The 22,132-nt window shown below is 46.2% G+C and overlaps 1 protein-coding gene across 1 annotated transcript in view; it reads left to right on the top strand.

Annotated features, from left to right (window-relative positions):
* The window catches only part of TMEM59L (transmembrane protein 59 like), a 68,200-nt gene extending 48,846 nt beyond the window's left edge, over positions 1-19,354 (top strand). The window contains exons 5-9 of the mRNA XM_070936525.1: positions 6,532-6,678; positions 9,755-9,863; positions 12,741-12,864; positions 15,603-15,720; positions 18,840-19,354. Coding sequence (XP_070792626.1) covers positions 6,532-6,678; positions 9,755-9,863; positions 12,741-12,864; positions 15,603-15,720; positions 18,840-19,001 — 660 coding nt within the window. The 3' untranslated portion in view covers positions 19,002-19,354. The remainder of the gene's footprint in view (positions 1-6,531; positions 6,679-9,754; positions 9,864-12,740; positions 12,865-15,602; positions 15,721-18,839) is intronic.
* The last annotated feature ends 2,778 nt before the right edge of the window (positions 19,355-22,132 follow it).

Genomic DNA, 22,132 nt, shown 5'->3' with positions numbered 1-22,132 from the left:
CGCATGCGAACTGGGTGTGCGCACACATGAAGAGAGCGTGCATGCGTGCGGCGAACTGGTAGTAACATAATGTGAAACCTACCACTGCCCTAGCCCTTTTGAACATGAATGGAGTGTTGGAAGTGTGTACCACAATGCCATTATTATTGTCGTATGCCCTGCAGAAGGCCTTCCCTATGGGGCCTCCCTCATAACAATGCTTTCTCTAACCTAGGCCACCTGGTGACTGCATTAATATCTTTTTTGGCAACAATCTCTCTGCTCCTTCATTTACTGGCATTATACTTCTGGATGTTGGACTTTCCAGTTTGGCTTGTTAATTTATTGTTTTTTTTAATTGTCTTTATTTTAATCTGCCAAAGCGGTTACTGAGTGGATGAAAAGCGTCATTATAATCTAACTTACAGCAAATAAAATAATAATAATAATAAAAGGCTGTTTTGTTATCTGGATGTAGGCCCTGCAGATCTTTCTGTTTACACTGTAATTATTCAGCCTGGTGGATACACATTGCTAAGATGGCAGCTGTCAAGACTGGTTTCAGAATTTGTTATTGCTGTTTGCTGGGTTGGGTAGGAAACAGTTCTTTTTATTAAGCTGATCCCAAAAGGCACATGGGGGACAGAATTGGAGAGTTACAATCTGTCTGTCTGTCTGTCTGTCTGCCTGCCTCCGGAGTCTTGTTTTTACCTCTGGTGTTGAAGAATGTATGGAAAGGCCTGCTGGAAAGCCACAGGCCCCGACCTAGCATATATATATTTTTTCTTGTCGTGGCCTCCAGGAATCCCACAAGCAGAAACTAAAGGCCTTGCAGACAGGAAAAGAACAAATAACTAGCTGGTATTAGAAGAATTTGGCCTGCCTGTGACTCATTTTCCACCTGTTGCTTCGGTGGAAATGGGCTGCTAGAATCTCTCGGATTATAATTGCTATCCCGAAGCTGCCAGGGAAGGAAGGACAATGGGGAGGAGAGTCTTAAAACACATAAATACTCAAAACATCACTTCTGTCAGGCTCATTTGGGTCCCGGGTTGTATTTTATATAATAAGCAATGCAATCTGTGATCCATTCCATTGAAAAGACAGCGTCCGGTAGAATCTGAATTAGATCTCTTTCTGATTTGCAGAAGATTGACAAGGATTTTATCAGACTACCCCTGATCTTTATCCTAAGAATCCCAACTATTATTCAGAAATATGTTACTTCTGGGAGGGGAATTTGCAGATTATCTACTCCAGTGTTCGTTAAAATGTGGTCCTAAGGATCCCATAAGTTCTTCTCAGAAGTTCGTCACATTTTCCTTTTTCAACTGATACAGGTAGTCCTCAACTTACAACTAAAATGGAATCTACCCATCACGGTCATAAATTGTGATGATTGTAAATCAGGTCACTCAATAGAACCGACCTGATTTTTGTGATCTGTTTTGCGGCATTTGTTAAGCAAATGCTGCAGTCGTAAAGTGACTTCCGTGGCCATTAAATGACCATCATGGTTATTAAGCCAACCAACAATTTGCTATGGGCTGGTTTTGCCAAAACCTGGAAGCAATGCCAATTTTTGGCAAAACCATCATAAAATGTAGCTGTGTGATTGTGGGACGCTGCAAAGGGATTTTAATGGTGTAGAACCCATTTAAGCGACTGATTGTAAGCTGTGGACTATCTGCGTAGGATTCATCTATATTGTTGTGGTGCAAAGACACTTCTCTAATCATTTGTTGTAAAGGTCCGTGAGCATGTCCTTGAGAGACACGTGGCAATAGCAGGAGCTGTAGAACAGTGGTGGGTTTCACATTACGTTACTACCAGTTTGCTGCCCGCGCACACACATACTTTGTGCGTGCACACCCAGTTCATGCGCACACCTGCCTTCCACATATGTGCCTGGCCTTTCACGCATGTGCTTTGCTCGCGCGCGCGCCTTCTGTTGTGACCTAGGCTCACTTAGTCATTACAAGATACAATTAGTCTCAAACAAACCTATTTTATTATAACAGCTGAGAATTATTTCATTCCCAGCTTTTCCAAATTAATTCCAAAACAAGTCCTTCAGAAAAAGTCGGGCTTATCACAAACCTTTATCTTCTTTGGCACCCTGCCAAAGGCCTTTCTTGGCAATGCCCCACGAAGTTCAGAAACAAGAGATGCCAACTGGAAACAGATATAGCAATGTTGCTTTCCTACAAAGAGCCCAAGAGCCTTTGCTGCTCTTTTAAGCCTTATGGGAGGGACCAATCATCTCCTGGCCTTACTCCCGAGTTGTCCTTTTTGCTTTAGCTGCTTTTGCCTTCTGGCAGCTCTGCCCATGCATGCACTAGGAACAGGCTCCTCCTGTTCCTCTGCCTCTCTGCTGTCCGACTCTGGAGGCTCTGGAGTCCACGCATCACTCCCAGATGTCCCTGGCCCCATCTCTGCCTCTGATGCAGAGCCCTCGCCAAGGCCTTCTTCTGACTCCAGGACTGTTCGATTGTCCTCCCCAGCCTCCTCACTGTCTGACTCCACTGCTAGCTCCACGGGCTGCTGGCGGACCACAACACCTTCCACGCATGCGCCTGGCCTCAAAAACATGCCTAAATAGGATGGCATAGAGCCAGGGCGGGTGGGCCCATGGGTGGGCACACCTGCTACCGGTTCAGGAGAACCGGTCTAAACCGGCTGAAAACCACCTCCGCTGCAGACTGAATAAAGGTCAGAAAAGGGCAGTTTAGTCGGCTGAAGGGATGAGGATCTGGCAAACCTCTCAGAAGGGACCTTCCCCAATTCTTTGATTGTAAAGGGGAGAGGCACACTTGCAGATTTGCAAGATTGATGCCAGCCTTTTGAGGTATTCCTGACAAGAAGCACCAACCAGGAGTATTAAGTCAAATTTTATTGTGACGTTACAGTAAGAGAATCTTGCTCCATAAAAGGAGAAGTAACTATCCTAACAGGAGAGATTCCTAGCAGAAAAAACATGGGGGAAATCTGGACATAAGGAGTTGTATTTTTACAGCCCAGACTTGGAAGAATTTTTTTTTTTTTGTAGAGAAGAAAGCATTTGCTTCCCAGGTGCAGAATTCTGTTGAAGGATCAATGTCAGAAATGGTGGTTGGAGGGGGGGGTGACTTTCTAAATCTGCTTCATTCTCTCTTTAAAATATGATGGTTGTTTATCATCGGCCTTTCCCTCCTGGGACAAGAAAATCAGGAGAGGGAAGAATTACCTAAACAGCAAGGTGGTCTACTGCAAAGCAGGCCACCCTCATAGTGTCGCAACCTTGCGGATGAAATGTAGGGCTTGTCAGTTCAGAGGCTGCGAGCTACCTGGTTTTTTGGCTTAGCCTTCTTCCTAGCTGTGTGGTATCAGGGCAAAATTGCAGGCAGGCAGGCAGGCCGAGGCAGGCAGGCCAGAATATCGGGGTGGAGGAGCCCAAAGTTTCCTTTTAAGCAGAGAAGCCAAATTCTCCAAGGTTGATGTAGTGGGGAGAGGGTGAAGTGGTGGAAAATTGTGTTCGAAACAAAAATATTCAGTCCAGTACTACATCTATTGAAATATATGGTAGGAGATCTAAGGTGGGAGGGAGGGAGAAAGGGGGAGGGAAGAAAGAAGGGAAGGAAGGAGGGAAGGAAGGAATTATGGTTCAGAATCAGTGGGGCAAGGATGATGAGGCTTGATGAGCCATGATATGTGGCTTGTCCCTGCCCTTTTAGGATTAGACCTAAGAAAGCTTTAATCCTATTCACACAATTCTCTTGAACGCATTATGCCACTATCCTGGTTAAGTCAGTGACCAGTGGTTCTGGCAACACATAATAATGTTATCTGGGCCAGAAAACACTGTATTGGGAATACAAGGTCTCTGCTCACCTTCTCCAGGAAATGTCTGTTATCCCCTGAGCTTTGCACCGAAAGAGTACAGAAAGTCCTCGACTTAAACCATTTGGGTAGCAACTCGTTGCTTTGAAATTACAACGGCACTAAAAAAGTGATTAACAACTGCTCCAATCTATCCGAAATGGGGGTGGACTAGAAGACCTCCAAGGCCTATTCTATTCTATTCTATTCTATTCTATTCTATTCTATTCTATTCTATTCTATTCTATTCTATTCTATTCTATTCTATTCATTTTCATTCCCACTCCGACTCCGACTCCCACTCCCACCCCACCCCACCCCACCCAATTCCATTCCATTTCCTTTTCCTTTTCATTTTCATTCCCACTCCCATTCCCATTCCCACTCCCACTCCCACCCAATTCCATTCCATTCCATTCCACTCCACTCCACTCCACTCCACTCCACTCCACTCTACCACATGAACAAAATTGGGGAACTTGGCAACCAGTGTGTATTTTACAATGTCTCAGGGTCATGTGATCGCCATTTGCAATCTTCCCAGTGGCTTCCGACAAGCAAAGTCAACGAGGGAAACCAGATTCACTTAATGACCACCTGAGTCAATTAACAATTGCAGTGATTTGCTTAACAACTGTGGCAAAAATGTTTGTAAAACCGGGCGTGGCTCACTTATCAACCACTTTGATTAGCAATGGAAATTCTGGTCCCAATTACGGTCGTAAGTTGAGGACTACCCACACTGTCATGGCTTCGTGACATCTCAGCTTGGCTTCTGTCGCCAGTCATCTGTTCAGAGATGTGCTTGATGCTGTCAGACTTTGCCCTTGAGCTTTTAAATGACATTCCTTATTAGGCTATTGTCTCTTCATTTTTTTCCCTCCAAAACTGGGAAGAGAAATGGATTTGTTGCCAAGGGATACCTCTTTTTATTATCTGTCTGTCTGTCTGTCTGTCTGTCTATCTATCTTATTTATTTATTTATTTAGTCAAGCATGTATTAGATAACAGATATAAGTATAAATATGATTATGAATACATGAAATGGATATAAATAAAAGGGGGACATTAGGACAGGGATGGTAGGCACGCTGGTGCGCTTATGCACACCTCTTACAGACCTCTTAGGAATGGGGTGAGGTCAACAATAGACAGTCTAAGGTTAAAGTTTTGGGGGTTTGGGGAAGAGACCACAGAGTCAGGTAGTGCATTCCAGGCATTGATCACTCTGTTGCTGAAGTCGTATTTTCTGCAATCGAGTTTGGAGCGGTTTACCTTAAGTTTGTATCTATTGTGTGCTGGTGTATTGTTGCGGTTGAGTCATTGACAGGTAGGACATTGTGGCAGATAATTTTATCTGCCACGCTTAGGTCAGTCCGAAGGCGGCATAGTTCTAAGTTGTCTAAGCCTATGTTGTCTCCTTCTAACACAACTATTTGGATGGGCCAAATTAGATGGAGGCTTTCAAGAAGAGACTGGGCTGCCATCTGTCAGAAATGGTGTTGGAGGGGTTGCACTAGATGATCTACAACAGGGGTCCTCAAACTACGTCCCCATGGGCTGGATATGGCCTGCCAAAACCATTAATCCGAACCGCGCAGGACCACGAGGCTGCCCCGCCCACATCGCCCCACCTACCCCCACCTGCCTTCTGGAGGCTAAGGAGGCCAAAAATGGCCTGTTTTTGGCCTCCTCGGCCTCCAGAGAGAGAGAGAGGGAGAAGGAGGGAGAGAGAGAGAGAGACACACATACACAAACACACAAACAGAATCCCTCACACACACACACCAAGACAGCCACATCCCTTCAGTAACCTGCTTTCCACTCTCAGGAGCATAACAAATTAAAGTTTAATTTGTGTGTATTGTTTAATGGACTGCTAAATTGGCCACGGCCATCCAGTTACATGATTACCTAGCCACGCCCCCCCCCCAGCCAGTCCGGGCCCCCAACAGTCTGAGGGACCGTGAATTGGCCCCCTGTTTAAAAAGTTTGAGGACCCCTGACCTACAAGGCCCCTTCCAACTCTGTTAATCTGTTAGATCTCACTTCTATTGGAACTAATGATAGACCCCGGTTGCTAAGCAAGACAATTGTTAAGTGAGTTTTGCCCCATTTTATGACCTTTCTAGCCATGGTTGTTAAGTGAATCGCTGCAGTTGTTAAGCTAGTAAAGCGGTTGTTGAGTGAATGTGGCTTCCCCGTTGACTTTGCTTTTGTCAGAAGGTCGCAAAAGGGGATCACCTGATCCCGGGACGCTGCAACGGTCATAAATACGAGTTGCCAAGCATCTCGATTTTGATCACGTGACCATGGGGAGGCTGCAAGAGTTACAAATGTGATGAATGGTCATGAATGGTTTTTCAAAGTGTAATTTGTTGTAATTTTGAATGGTCACAAAATGAATTGTTGTAAATCGAGAACTACCTGTTCATTTGTCTGAAAACATCATGTCAGAGTTAAGAGGCTGAGTTATCTTTTCCCACTACTGAGGCCAGACCTGATTACCTGGATCTTGTTTATTCTCACCAAAGGCAACCATTTAAGTCAGGGGTCTCCAACCTTAGCACCTTTAAGACTTGTGGACTTCAACTCCCAGAGTTCCTCAGCCAGCTTTGCTTTTCAATTTCATGGGCCCGAGTAAGAAGAAAGGAATCAGTTCAAGCATACTAATTTCATTTTGTAATTTAATAGATCCAAGATGAGAAACCGGCCTCCTTCTCCGTCTTTGACCTGGTCTCCAGTTTCTGCAATGATATTGTCAGCTCTGCTCAGAGTTTCATTTCTTCCACATGGACCTTCTATCTGCAGGCAGATGATGGGAAAGTAGTTGTGTTTCAGGTAAGTAATGATAAAAGTGTGGGGGGGGGGAGATTCAGGAAAGGAATAGTATATGAGAAACCTAAATCAGAAAGGAATTAATGGGAGGGGGCTCTTTTTTAATTGATTAGAATTCGGCACTGCATTTGTAATACTCAGTACCGTATTTTTCGGTCTATAAGATGCACTTTCACACACCCCAAAAAAGTGGGTGGAAATGTCTGTGCGTCTTATGGAACAAATATTGCGGTGGCAGGGAGGGGGGTTGCCGCCGCTGTTTGCCGCCACCGAGAAACGCTGGAGCCTTCGCTGCCAAGCAGCTGATTGGCAGTTGGATCGGCCTGGAATACCGCCGATCAGCTATTCTAGGTGACGGGGATCGCCACCGTCTATCGCTGCCGCTGCTGCGGTGATCAGCAGCAGTAACATTGGGTGGCGGCAAATGGCAGCAGTGATTCCTCGCCATCTAGAACAGCTGATCGGCGGTATTCTGGGAGGCTGATTCAACCGCCAATCAGCTGCTCAGCAGTGAAGGCTTCAGCATTCCCGGCGGAGGCAGCAGACATGGAGGAGGCAGCAATGGCACATTTCCGGTTGACCAGCCCACTGATTGGCGGGGCTACGGGAGGCCGGGATCCAGCTGTTGCTCAACTGACTAGTGGTGGGCGCAATGGAGTGGAGCCCTTATAAGCCACGTGCTGGGGCTGCGATAACATATTGAAGCTGCCCAGGTTGTTTGCTGCAAGGACGCTAGCCAGATGAATACCGGATGGATGCTGGAAGGCAGAGGCAGATTCCCCTCCCCCTTGTTTTCCTCCTCTAAAGCTAATGTATGGTCCTTATAGACTGAAAAATATGGTATATTCTGTTACTGATTTAACCCGTGTTATTTAGCACAGAATGTTGAACCATAAGCTAATTAACCGAATGATCTTGATTTCTGCAACACGTTAAGCCAAGTAAACAAAAATAACCTAACTCAAGCTTAATACTAACCAAACTGAATTTGTTACACAAGTGCAGGCGTTGACACATTATTGAACCTAACCTGTTCAGATCTCTGGCAAGAGTGATTTCCCTCTAATTAAACGTTTATTTTGCAGCACTTACAACTCAACTAACAGAACCACATTTATGTAAAAATGCAAGCTACATGATTATGTGGAGCCCTTCCTTCCTTCCTTCCTTCCTTCCTTCCTTCCTTCCTTCCTTCCTTCCCTCCCTCCCTCCCTCCCTCCCTCCCTCCCTCCTTCCCTCCTTCCCTCCTAACCCTAACCCTAACCCTAACCCTAACCCTAACCCTAACCCTAACCCTAACCCTAACCCTAACCTTAACCCTAACCCTAACCCTAAACCACTCCATCATCCTGGCTTTCTATAGGATTGCGAGGACTTATGGAATAAATTTACTTCTGTCTCTTTGGGCATTTTTTTCCAACTTTCCAGTTTAGCCTAGAGCCCTGGGATTTCTTAGTGGTCTCTTTTCCAGTACAAACCAGGTCCAACCCAGTGTAGTCTTTAAGATCATCCAACATTGGTTAGGTGCTGCCACCTGCTGTGACCAAAGCAGATTAAAATCAAACTAATTCATTAATTTAAAAGTCTTTGAGCTGGACATTTCCGTAAAAAATGGGACATAAAATGGAAATGGCAGATAACGGGTGGATAATATTATAATAGTTATCTCACGTGGAATTGTTCCGTGGCAAGTTGTCCTGTGGCCACAACAAGATGGTTGGAGCGAATTGTAATGTTTGAACTGAGCTTCACTCCTTGTGACTTATAAACCTTCCTTTTATGGCCAAAAGAGGGAGGGCAGGAAGAACTGCTGTCCCCTTTCCTCCTGTGAGATGAAGCTTAGGCAGAATGAGTACCTTTAGACTTGCAGATGGTGAAAGTACTGGTAGTCCTCAAGTTAGGACCATAATGGAGCCTGCCATCAGAGTGATGCTTGTGATGCGCATAGAATGAATGGGTTGGTCATGTGACGGACCCAATTTTACGATCTTTTTGTGATGATCATTAAGCAAACTAACGATTCACTATAGATGTGGTTTTGCTGAAAACTGAAAGTAAGTGCCAGTTTCTGGCAAATTCGTCGTAAAACATGATCATGTGACCGTGGGACACTGAAAACAGACATAAATGCAGTCAGGTTCCTGAAGTGCAGTCACGATTATGGAGTGGCAGGTTTCAACTGTTGAAACTTCAAATCCAGGTCATACATACCCCAGGTGGGTCCATTGGAACTTGATTGTTAAGCAACTGGTCATAAGTCAAGGACTACGTCTACCCATTTTCCTCCTTGAAACCTCATCACAAAATGGAGCCTAACCTTGCCCGCCTTTTGAGTGCGACCTGCGGGATGCCAAACTTAGCCTAGCCCAGTGATAGCTAACCTTTTTGCCATCACGTGCCAGGAGCAGGGGGGGTGTCACACACGTGCGTGCCGACACCCATAATTCTATGTGCCCTGCCCCCGCGCATGCGTGCACAACCCCCCCATGCTTCCCCCACTCCTGGCACGCAATGGCACGGTAAGCCCGTTTTTTGCTGTCCCCAGCCTCCAGAGCCTTTCTAGCAGTCTGGAGAGGGCGAAAACCGCCTTCCCCACCCCCCTGGAGGCCCTCTGGAGGCCGGAAATGGCCTGTTTGCCAACTTCCGGTCCCACCAGAACTTGGCAAATGGGCTGTTTCTGGCCTCCAGAGGGCCTCCGGAGGGTTGGGAAGGCCGTTTTCGCCCTCCCCAGACTCCTAGAAAGGCTCTGGAGGCTGGAGAGAGAGAAAAACGGGCCTTCCCCACCCACCCAACACCCTGAGGGCCTCCGAACAGTCTGTTTCGCGTGCCCACCAATATGGCTACGCGTGCCACCTAGCCCATCCTTTGAGCCAAATGTAGCTGTCCACTTCACTTCAGGTTTAAGCTTCCAGAAGACACATTCCTTAAGAGCTGCAGGAACCTGTGGTCTGGAACATGGTTTATGTGATATGCTTGCCTGGGACCCCCTCATCAGAAGGTCAGTTCTCCTTAAACAAGATACAGCAGATATGGAAGATGTCCCTGAATGCTTGAAAGCCTCTCTACCTTTCTTTGACAGTCACAACCAGAAGTTGAGTATCCAATTCCTGAGGCCCAGGCACCCAAATCAGAGGTTTCAGAGAAGACCTGGACAGTCTCGGCCCCCAACACCTTGAAACCACACACAGGTAACGTGAAGATTCAGGATAAATATGAGCCGGGCGAAAGCAGATTTAAACTGTGGCATGTGCCGCCATCAAAGATGATGATGGATACCAATTTAAAACTCTGTTTAAAACGCCGACTACAAATCTAGTGGGTTCACAGTGATTTCTATGAGTTTTGGTGGTGATTGACTCTCTCTAAAGCAGTATTTCTCAACCGTGGCGCCTTTAAGATGTGTGGACTTCAACTCCCAGAATTCCCCAGAGAGATATTCTGGCGAGTTGGGTGTTATAGTAATTCTGGGAGTTGAAGTCCACATATTTTAAAGGGTTGCCAGGGTTGAGAAACATTGCTAGAATCCAGGCTAGCATCCATTAAATCTTCGCTGTTGGGCAGCAACAGCAGAAGAGCACCATGGCTGCCCTGTCCAAGGATGTTGCCTCATGAATTTCCTCAGTTGGCAGAACCGGTTCGGTGACATCCTTTCATCACCGCTACCGGCTCGGGAGAACCGGGCCGAACCGGGAGGAACCCACCACTGGTCTAGGTTACTTGAAGGATCATCTCACCCCACTGGGATCAGCTGTGTCAGCAGTGGAGGCATACTGGCGGCCCCTAGGAGGAGAGCCTTCTCTGTGGGGGCACCTACTATCTGGAACGAGCTCCCCCCGGAGATACCGAGGATCCCGGATCTGCGCACCTTCCGCCGCGCTCTTAAGACCTTTTTATTTCACCAGGCAGGCCTGGCCTAATCTTTTCCCTCTTTTTAATTATGCAAATTTTAATCGTTTTTTTTAAATGATTGGGGTTTTAATCTGTTTGGGCCAAATTGTTTAATTTGATTTTACTTTGTTTTTAAATTTTGTATCTATGTATTTTTACTGTTTGGCTGTTCACCGCCCTGAGTCCTTCGGGAGTAGGGTGGTATATAAATTAAATAAATAAAATAAATAATAAATAAATAAATACAGTTGGTCCCGTCAGCCCGATCATTCCGGCTGGCGGAGTCCAGGAGTGGGGGGCCTTCGCTCCTGTGGCTTCTGCCCTCTGGATGGAACATCCTGCCTGCCCCAATGTGAGGTTAGCCGCAACCCTCCTATCTTTTCGTAAGGACCTAAAGAAGTAGCTGTGCCAGTTGGCTTGGAGCACCAACTGGTACAGGTGTCAGTGCAATGGTGGTGGTTGATTGAGTAATAACAGATCCCATCTCCCCACACACCCTGCCCCCGGCCTCTCCATGTGCCTTTGGTTTTAAGCAGGGGTGAAATCCAGCAGGTTTTGACAGGTTCTGGAGAACCGGTAGCGGAAATTTTGAGTAGTTCGGAGAACCAGTAGCAGAAATTTTGATCCCAGAGTGGGGTGGGAATGGAGATTTTGCAATATCCTTCCCCTGGAGTGGGGAGGGAATGGGGATTTTGCAGTATCCTTCCCCTGGAGTGGGGAGAGAATGGGGATTTTGCAGTATCCTTCCCCTGGAGTGGGGAGGGAATGGAGATTTTGCAGTATCCTTCCTCTGCCATGCCCACCAAGCCACGCCCACAGATTTTTTTTAAAAAAATTGGATTTCACCACTGGTTTTAAGGTTTGAGTTCAACATTTTTCTTTTAACTAAGATGTAACTGTAAGCTGCCCAGAATTATCTTATGGTAAGATACCAATAAATAAAATAAAATAATGTAATAAAATAATAAAGAAATAAAATGAAATAAATAAAATCAAAAATTAAAATAAAATAAAACTAGCCATGGTGGCGCGGTGGTTAGAATGCAGTATTGCAGGCTGCTGGCTGCCAGAAGTTCTGCAGTTCGAGTCTCACTGGCTCAAGATTGACTCAGCCTTCCTTCCTTCCCAGGTTGGTAAAATGAGTATCTAGATTATTGGTGGGGGGAGCAATATGCTAACTCTTTAAACTCAGGTGTGGGCTCCTGGGGGTTCGGCAGGGTTTGGGCGATCCTCTAGCCAAGGATCGCTGGGGTTCGGTGAACCCCCAAATGCCACTCCTGGCTGGCCACACTCACCCCGCTCCACCCCACCCAAGAGTCTCCACGTGGCCTGTTCATCATTCCAGGTAAGTGCAGGGGCCATGCGGAGGGTCTGGGAGGGCAAAAAAATGGGCCTACTGGAGGTTCCGGAAGTCCGGAAATGGGCCTGTTTCCAGCCTCTAGAGAGCCTCCGGACCCCAGGGGAAGCAGTTTTCGCCCTCCGGAGGCTCAAGGAAGGCCTTCGGAGCAGTGGTGGGTTCCTCCCGGTTCGGTCCAGTTCGGCCGAGCTGATAGCGGTGACGATATGACATCACCGAACCGGTTCTTCCCCCCCTCCCATTCCCCCACCCACCCACGTTATTCTTACCTTTTATTTGGTCCCACCCCCAATCTATTGCTGCCTCCTGAGTCCCAGCTGATGACTAGAGGGAAAAAAACTGTATAAACTCTTGCCGCGGGGCTTCAAAGGGCCGTCCTACAGCTGATCAGTGTTAAAAGCAAACAAATGAGTCGGGTCATAAGTGTGAGGACTGGTCGTAAGTGCGAGGACCTTCCAGAAATGACTCTGACCAGCTAGCCACGCCCACCTAGTCACATGACCTCCAAGCCACACCCATAAAATAAGCCACGCCCACAGAACTGGTAGTAAAAAAAATAGAACCCACCCCTGCTTCGGAGCATGGGGAGGGCGAAAAACCCCCACCCAGCAACGGGGCAGCGAACCCGTTGCTAAAGGATCTGAAGCCCACCTCTGTTTAAACCACTTAAAGAGGCCTGTAAAGCACTGTGAAGCGGTATATAAATCTAAGTGCTATTGCTAAATAAATAAACTTGCTGGCGCTTGACCTGAGCCCTTTGTCACCAGTTTCTCTTATTTCCTTTTTTATTTTTCTCATTTCTTATTTATTTTCTTTTCAGGCCTTCAGGAGAAATTGGAGAAACCTCCCATCGAAGAGCCCAAGAGTCCAGCCCCAGCCCCAGCTCAGCCTGTGGGGGAGTCTCAGATGCCTCTGGAGCACGATTTCCTGGGCTGCATGTCCAAGTAATGCCTCTCTGAGTTTTTTATCTTGTGGTTTAGTAATTAGAAAGAGAAGGAAATAGAGAAAGTTTGGGGAATAAAATTGTATTTGGATTGGATCGGATGCAAGATAAATTGTGGGTGAAGCTGATCATGGTTGCAGGGTAATCCAAACATCTGCATTTGGCTTGAAGAAAATGCTGCTTTCCCTTCTTTTTTTCCTTTTGGGTTTTTTCCCCCAAAAAACAGATAGTCTTTGACTTACAAACATTCATTTAGTGACCGTTTTTTCATTATATGACCATAGCGATGCAGCTATGGTCATAAGTGAGAAAAGTGGTCATAAGTCACTTTTTTTCAGTGCCATTGTAACTTTGAATGATCAAAGTTTGAATGGTTGTTAAGTTAAGGATTACCTGTCCTATAATTTTAAAATAAAAGAAATATTGGCCTGCAGGACTTTGGTTTTCTAGCTTAGTTATATTGAAGGACTGACGCCAGTAATTTCTTTCTTTCTTTTTTTTTTTTTTAATTTGATTTATATGCCGCCCTTCTCCGAAGACTCAGGGCGGCTTACAATGTGCTCAGCAATAGCAATAGCAAAAGAAAGCAATACTTTCTTTTGGAGTATTTCTTTTTCTTTTTCTGTTTATTTATTTATTTATTGATTTGATTTGATTTATATGCCGCCCTTCTCCGGAGACTCAGGGTAGCTTACAATGCGTCAAGCAATAGCCTTCATACTTTTGTATATTTATACAAAGTCAGCTTATTGCCCCCACAATCCGGGTCCTCATTTTACCTACCTTAGAAAGGATGGAAGGCTGAGTCAACCTTGAGCCTGGTGAGATTTGAACTTGCAGTAATTGCAGGCAGCTGATGTTAATAACAGTGCTTTAGTCTGCTGCGCTACCAGCAGCATTTTCATTTTATTTATTTCTTTTTCATTTATTAGTTCTGTTTATTTTCATTGTTTCTTTATTGGACTTAATTTAGTTTCTTTATTGAACTTAATTTAGTTCATCTTTTGTAGTCCTGTTGAGAAACATTTTCTTTAAAAAAATTAAAAACTCAAGTTTTTTTTTTTTTTTTAATTTGATTTATATGCCGCCCTTCTCCGGAGACTCAGGGCGGCTTACAATGCGTTAAGCAATAGCCTTCATACTTTTGTATATTTATACAAAGTCAGCTTATTGCCCCCATAAACTGGGTCCTCAATTTACCTACCTTAGAAAGGATGGAAGGCTGAGTCAACCTTGAGCCTGGTGAGATTCGAACTGGTGTAATTGCAGACAGCTGGATGTTAATTACGGTGCTTTAGTCTGCAGAGCTAAACCAGGCTCTGACAGTATGACGGAAGTTCCATCTGTATTTTTTAATATGCACCAGTGTAGATTAAAAAACAGGCAGAACTTCGATTCCACTGTTGCTGTCATCGTCTTCACTTTTCTGATCATCCCCTTCAGACACCCCTGGTCAGATCCCCAATTAAACAATAAGAACTCTGTGAAATGTTAGACAATAAAGAATGAAACATTGGCAGAAGTACAAATTAGAATTCAACCGTTAATCAGCACTCAGCAATAGGGCAAAAATTGTCATCCATGTATAGATGTATTAAATTTTTATTGGCCTTTATAACTTCATAAATATATCAAGGCAGTGAATATTCCTGATATTCCTTCCTCTTATTTTCCCCACAACAACAACAGTGTGAGGAGGGTTGGACTGAGAGAGCATTTGGGCCAAAATCACCCCAACCAACTCCTGTGCATAAGGGGAGGGCTAGAATTCACCATCTCCTGGTGATTGGCCCAAAGGCACCCAGCCAGGGGAGAAATCTACTTACCTTCCCTACCGATTTGGAAGTGCACGCGCTGCACGGACCCTCTGTGCAAGCGCAAACCCTTCTGCATATGCACAAACCCTTCTGTGCATGTGCAGACGGTAAAAAACAGGTTACTTCCTGGTTAAAACCAGGAAGTTAAAAACCAGGAAGTAACGACCGGGTGGGTGGGTGGAGCCTTGCACTGCCATCGCTACCAGTTCTCTGAACTGGTCTGAACTGGTAGCATTTCACCTCTGCACCCAGCCAACTTTTGTGCGTAAGGCAGGACTAGAACTCACCATCTCCTGGTGATTGGCCCAAAGTTACCCAGCCAACTTTTGTGCGTAAGGCAGAACTAGAACTCACCGTCTCCTGGTGATTGGCCCAAAGTTACCCAGCCAACTTTTGTGCGTAAGGCGGAACTAGAACTCACCGTCTCCTGCTGATTGGCCCAAAGTTACCCAGCCAACTTTTGTGCGTAAGGTGGGACTAGAACTCACCGTCTCCTGCTGATTGGCCCAAAGTTACCCAGCCAGCTTTTGTGCGTAAGGCGGGACTAGAACTCACCGTCTCCTGCTGATTGGCCCAAAGTTACCCAGCCAACTTTTGTGCGTAAGGCGGGACTAGAACTCACCGTCTCCTGGTGATTGGCCCAAAGTTACCTAGCCAACTTTTGTGCGTAAGGTGGGACTAGAACTCACCGTCTCCTGGTGATTGGCCCAAAGTTACCCAGCCAACTTTTGTGCGTAAGGCGGGACTAGAACTCACCGTCTCCTGGTTTCTAGGCCAATATCTTAATTACTAGGAAAAGTGGCTCTACGCATGTATACGTGGATACTTTGAAGCCCCCTCTCCATCTGTCCATGGCAGTGGTGGGTTGCTAATCTTGTGGCTTCTCTTTGGCGGGTGGGGTGGCTGCTTGTGGGTGTTATAGGCGTTCGGGGCTGCCCCGCTGGATTCTGGCTGCTTGTCTCTTCCTTTCCATCATGGTGATGCTCTGGCTGAGTTGCGCCAGTTTGGTGACTGCGCCGGATCAACACATCAAGACTCAGGTAGGGAGAAATTAATAAGAGGTGGGTCCTTTTTGTAGTTCTGTTCATCACTGTGTAAATCTTTTTATCCAGGACTCTTGAGGAATTTGGATTGCATGAACTTTAACTTGGGGTTCTGGAGACCAAGAAGATGAGTAGGAAGATTTCTTTGGCCCCTGACATTTTCCAAAAATCATTTATCAATCTTCCAGTACCCAAAGAGTCACTATTGTTTTCTTTGGCAACAGGTTAATCTGTCCCTCCTTTTGGGTATTAAAGCACTTGATGCGTTCAGAAGGAATTAGTTACCTTTTGTTATCAATTTTGTGCCTGGATGGGGAAAGAGAATAGAAAAAGAATCGGAATATATATATTTATAGGAATTAGTTACCTTTTATTATCAATTTTAATAACTAAGCAATGTATTCTGATATAATAGTTTTCCTCTCAAATAGACACATAGTCCTTGGGTTATGACCATTCATTCAGCAACTGTTCAAAGTTACGACAGCGCTAAATGAACGGTACTTATGATTAGTCCTCATCATTCTCTCTGTTGCAGCATTCTCATGGTGATGTGATTGTGATCCATAACAGATTATGCTGTTGCAGCAAGCCACAGTCACAGGATCCTAATTTCAGGCCTTCCTTGACCATTTCCCACAAGCAAAGTCATTGGGGAAGCCAGCAGGAAGTTGAAAGTTGCCGTCGGGTGAAATCCTCGCTTAGCAACCTGTACGGTCCCCATTTAACCACAGCAATGAGGACTGCTGGAATTGCTGTCGCTAAGTGACATGATCATCACGTAACGTTGTGGTTTAGCACCCAATTGCTGTTACAAGCTGAGGACTATCTTTCAAAAGGTTGAGTGATTCTCTCTACCTACCCAAGTCCAATTTTATCACCCCAACAACTCTGCACAGTTCACAACAGCTCTGATAAGATACTTCTACTGCAGATAAAGAAAATACTGAAGAAAAGAGCTACTAGTCACTCTAAGACTCAGGACATCTCTTATTCTCTCTCTCTCCTCTCTCTCTCCCTCCCTCCTTCCCTCTTTCTCTCTCTGTCTCTCTCCCTGTCTCTCCTGCCCTCCCTCTCCTGCCCTCCCTCCTTCCCTCCCTCCCCCTCTCTTTTTCTCTCTCCCTGTCTCTCCCTCCCTCCCTCCCTCTCTCTCCCTGTCTCTCGGACGGGAGGGCGGGAGAGACTGTCTCTCTCCCGCCCTCCCTCTCCTTCCCTCCCTCCCCCTCTCTCTTTGTCTCTCTCCCAGTCTCTCTCTCCCTCCCTCTTCCTCTCTCTCTTCCTGTCTCTCTCTCCCCCCTCCCTCCCTCCCTCTTTCTCTCTATCCCTCCCTCTCTCCCTCCCTCCCTCTCTCCTCTTTCTCCCCCTCCCTCCCTCTCTTTCTCTCTCCCTCCCTCTCTCTCTGTCTCGCCCTCTCTCTCTCCCTGTCTCTCTCTTCCTCCCCCCTCCCCTTCTTTCTCTGTCTCTCTCTCTTTGTCTCTCTCCCTGTCTCTCTCTCCCACCCTCCCTCTTCCTTCCCTTCCTTCCCCTCTCTGTGTCTCTCTCTCTTTGTCTCTCTCCCTGTCTCTCCCTCCCTCCCTCCCTCCCCCTCTCTCCCTGTCTCTCTTTGTCTCTCTCCCTGTCTCTCTCTCCCTCCTTCCCTCTCTCCCCCTCTCTCTCTGTGTCTGTCTGACTGTCTGTCTGTCTCTCTCTCTCTCTCTCTCTCACACACACACACACACACATACACACACACACACTTAATTTTTAGAAAATCCTATACAGGTAGCCCTCGACTTACAATCCTTTAAAGTTATAAACGGCACTGAAAAAAGTGACTTTGATGACCGTTACAGCATCCCCAATAAAAAAACCAAAATGTTTAAAAGTTATGATATTGATGTAGTTATTTATCAAGCACATCTAAATTATATTAAAGCAATCAAAAATATCTTTACAATCCTCAAGGCGTGTCACAAATTTTGAGCACGTCTGTTTGGAAATTGAAAGTCGAAAAAATTTACACCCTCTAATCACCATGGCCACATGATCAAAATTTGGGTGCTTGACAATTGGCATGTATTTATGACTGTTGCACTATCCCGGGGTCATATGATCATGATTTATAACCTTCCCAGCTGTCTTCCAACAAGCAAAATCAACGGGGGATGTCAGATTCACTAAACAACCACATTACTCACTTAACAACTGCAGTGATTCATTTAACAACTGTGGAAGAAAGATTGTAAAATGGGTCACAACTGATTTAACTGTCTTGCTTACCAACAGAAATTTTGGGTTTTGTTGTGGTCCTAAGTTGAGGACTACCTGTATCTAAACATATCCCAGTACTTTCCCTGGGAATCTTTAGAATTGGTTTCGCTTCTTCTGTACCTATATGGATCTATCAGTAACGTTATACAGGTAGTCCTCGACTTAACAACAGTTCATTTCCTGACTAATCAAAGTTTCATCAAAGTTTAGTCATGCCGGCCACATGACCACGGAGACGTCTTCGGACAGCGCTGGCTCTTCGGCTTAGAAACAGAGATGAGCACTGCCCCCTACAGCTGGAAGTGACTAGCACACGTGCGGGGGAACCTTTACCTTTATCCAACTTTGGCAACTTTAAGACCTGTGGACTTCAACTCCCAGAATTCCCCAGCCAGCCATAGGAATTCTGGGAGTTGAAGTCCACAGGTCTTAAAGTTGCCAAGGTTGGACACCCCTGAATTAAACCACCTGAATTAAAACCACACCTGAATTTTTATTTTTTTATTTTTTTTTATTTGATTTATATGCCGCCCTTCTCCGGAGACTCAGGGCGGCTTACAATGCGTCAAGCAATAGCCTTCATACTTTTGTATATTTATACAAAGTCAGCTTATTGCCCCCACAAACTGGGTCCTCAATTTACCTACCTTAGAAAGGATGGCAGGCTGAGTCGACCTTGAGCCTGGCGAGATTCGATCTTACTTTAATTGTAGACAGCTGGTGTTAAATTACAGAGCTCTGTCTGTTGAGCTATCCAGGCTCCTCTTTAATTAAACCTGCCTCTTCTAAAACCGTCCAAGAAGGAGGACCATGTGGTGACTTACAGTGACAGCATTTTTTGTAACATCCTCTATCCTTCCTTCTAGCCCCTGAGCATCAATGGAGACAAAGAGTACCTGGAAGACCTAGACGGATCTGTGCCCTATTCCTTACGCCCCGTCATTGCTGTGGCCATCTGCCCCATGGAGGAGAACAAGGAAGCAGGCCTACTGCCGGTCAAGGTGGATTTAGACAAGACTGTCCTCTAAGAGCCTTCCCCTGCCCCCACCCCCCAGCCCTCTTAATGCCCCATCCTCCTCTCCCTTCCTCCTGAGTTCCTCTCAACAACCACAACAACCTTGCTGTGATGCTTCCCAGCCCCTGCCATAGCACATTTGGTCACCGCTCTTTCATCCAGGAAGGTCTTGAGAAGCCCAGCATTTTTCTGCAAGGCTCCGCTGGAACACCCAAGTTCATGTCTTTTCCCCAGCAGCAACACTTTGGCTGTTGAGAAAGAGTGGGCTAGTGAGACCCTGGCTTTCAAAGGCTGCCATTGCGATTTTTGAACTGAACGAGCCCTGCTTGTTCCCAGCATAAGATCCTGAGGTCTTGGCCAGGAGAATTTGGGGGGGGGGGGGTTGCTTCATTTTACTGAGCGAAGCTGGGTGATTCCCTCTGCCTCAACACCATTTGGGGAGCTGCTGCTTATCCTGGTTTTCTTTTGTGTAAAAGAATTGGGGGGGGGGAATTAATGAAGCGATGCCTGCTTTTTATTTGAGCCTTGGTGGCAAAACTCCATGCAGAAAAAGTCAAGAGTTGCCGATCATGGTAAATTTGCTGTTAATTCTGTGCCCTGATTTGCCTGACAGACTAGGATAGGGTTCCCCCTGGACGATGATTTTCTGAGAAGCCACAAATGCCCAGGTTGACACACTGCATGAAACTATGGTTTTCATATTTGAGAGGTTGCGTTGAGTTTCATATTTAAATAGTAAACTTATATGGCCGCCCATTTCATTTGAATATGACTCTTGAGCAGCCTACAGCTAGCACCTAATATCATAGCTGTTTTTTTTAAAAAAACTTAAGCATTCAAATGAAAGTAGGATTGCAAGAGAGAACATCTATCTAAACACAATATAACCATCCTGTGGACTTCCCGATGGGATCCCCAAGCCGGTTGGAAAATCCACATTTTCAGGGCTTTCTGGAAGACTAGCAGGAATGGGGCTATTATCACCTTGGTGGGGATGCTGCTTGAGAGGGCAGGAGCCACGGCAGAAAAGGCATGCCTTTCTAAGCCACAGAGATATACTTCTATACGCCTATACGCCTATACTTCCTTCTTTCTTTTCCACTCCACACCAAAAGATATTTTGACAAACAAGATACAAAGGGAAGACAGATTCCTCTGGATCAATGTTTCTCAGCCTCGGCAACTTTAAGCTGGTGTGGACTTCAACTCCCAGAATTCCCCAGCCTCTTTCTGAAGTCCTCTTTTGGGACTTTGGCTGCCAGCAAAAACTGAATAGAATGGGACCATATGGGATATAGGGGGACAAGACAGACGGTTGAGTTTGAAATTGGATTAGACCTGTATGGGAGCTATAGGAGCTATGGGAAACTCCTCCCCCCTTCCCATTTCATCTAACAGAGAGACAGTTAGGCATCGGCTCAGGATGCTGCCATGTCCTCAATTCTAAGATCCTTCCCTTCTGATCACATGACCCAGAATGGAGCTGCCACCTCCTTCATTTTAAGCCTCCTTGGTCACATGATCCAGAATGGAGCTGTTCGGTCCGCCATTCTTTGTTCCCTCCCTCCTGGTCATGTGACCCAGAATGGAGCTGTCCTTCATTTTAAGCCACCTTCCTCTTGGTCACATGATCCAGAATGGAATGTTAGGTCCTCCATTCTAAGCCCTCTCCCTCCATTTTGAGCCGCCTCCTTCTTGGTCACAGGACTCCGACAGGAGCTGCCACTGCTTCCATTCCAAATTCCTCTCTCTTGGCCCTCCTGACCCAGAATGGGTTTTATCTGATTTACCCTGTGTTTCCTATTTCACTCAGAGACAATTAGGTGCAATGTTGAACAAAGAGCAGAAACACAATGCGTTATTCCAATGCCCAGAAGAAACCAGGCACTCGTGGCTCCAGCTTGGAAAAAATTCCAGAAGCTGTTCTCTGTTGGCTCTCCCTGTTTTCTTTTTCTCTCTTGTGACAGGAGGCCTCTTCTCTTGGCTCTGTGAATTTGGGGTCTGTGGCAAAATCGGATCACAAGCTAGAACTGGCCTAGAGCAGGTGTTCCTGATCTGAGGATGCTGATCCCCTGTAGGCCTGCAACAAGGACCTGGTCTCTGGGACTAAATATTCCTCTCTTGATACTGCAATGCCAGTGTTTCTTTTTGCCTCCTGAGTCAGATAAAGAACTGTCACCTTCATTCACACAACACAATTAGCTTGATTACGGTAGTATTAACCTTGGTTCAGTTCTCTGTGATTTAGTTGCGGGGGGGGGGAGTTAGTGGGGTTTTTTTCAATCCCCTCCTCATTATTTTTATAATATAACTCAAGGTGGCGAAGATAACAACAACAACAACCCTGTGAAGTTGGTTGGGCTGAGAGAGGGCGCCTGGCCCAAAGTCACCCAGCCAGTTTTCATACTTAAGAGGGGGGAACTAGAATTCACAGTCTCCTGGTCATTGGCCCAAAATAACCCAGCCAGCTTTCATGCCTAAAATGGGTCTAGAACAGTGAGGGCTAACCATTTTGGCCTCGCGTGCCAATAGCGGGGGGAGCACAGGGGGGGTGTTCGCACACATGTGTGCCCACACCCATAATTCAATGTGCCCCACGCATGTGCATGAGACACCCCCCCCACTCCCCTAGCTTATGGCACGGTGGGCCCAGTAGGCCCATTTTTCACCCTCCCCAAGCTCCAGAGGCTTTCTTGGAGCCTGGGGAGGGCAAAAATGGCCTCCCCCCCCTCGGAGGCCAGAAACAGCCCATTTCCTGACTTCCAGTGGGACTGGAAGGGTCATTTTTTCACCCTCCCCAGGCTCCACAGGCTTTCTAGGAGCCTGGGGAGGGTGAAAATGGCCTTCCCCATCACCCCGGAGGCCGGAAACAACCCGTTTCCTGACTTCCAGAGGGCCCAGAAGGCCCAAAAATCAGCTGGCCAGCACATGCATGCATGCTGGAACTGAGCTAGGGCAATGCTCGCGTGCCCACAGATATGGCTCCACGTGCCATAGGTTCGCCATCACAGGTCTAGAACTCAGTCTCCTGGGTTTTATCCTGGTGTCTTCACCACTAGATCAAACCAGCTCTCCTGTTGGTTTTATTCTGCAAATCCAGAACAATGGGCAAACTCAGTAATCATGTTAAGTATGCTAAGGGGA

Source organism: Pituophis catenifer, unplaced genomic scaffold (genome assembly GCF_029215685.1).
Source record: "Pituophis catenifer annectens isolate HBS135680 unplaced genomic scaffold, rPitCat1.0.hap2 SCAF_1, whole genome shotgun sequence".
Taxonomy (NCBI): Eukaryota; Metazoa; Chordata; class Lepidosauria; order Squamata; family Colubridae; genus Pituophis; species Pituophis catenifer.
Note: the sequence above shows the minus strand (reverse complement) of the source record. Positions and strands in the feature narration are given on the sequence as shown.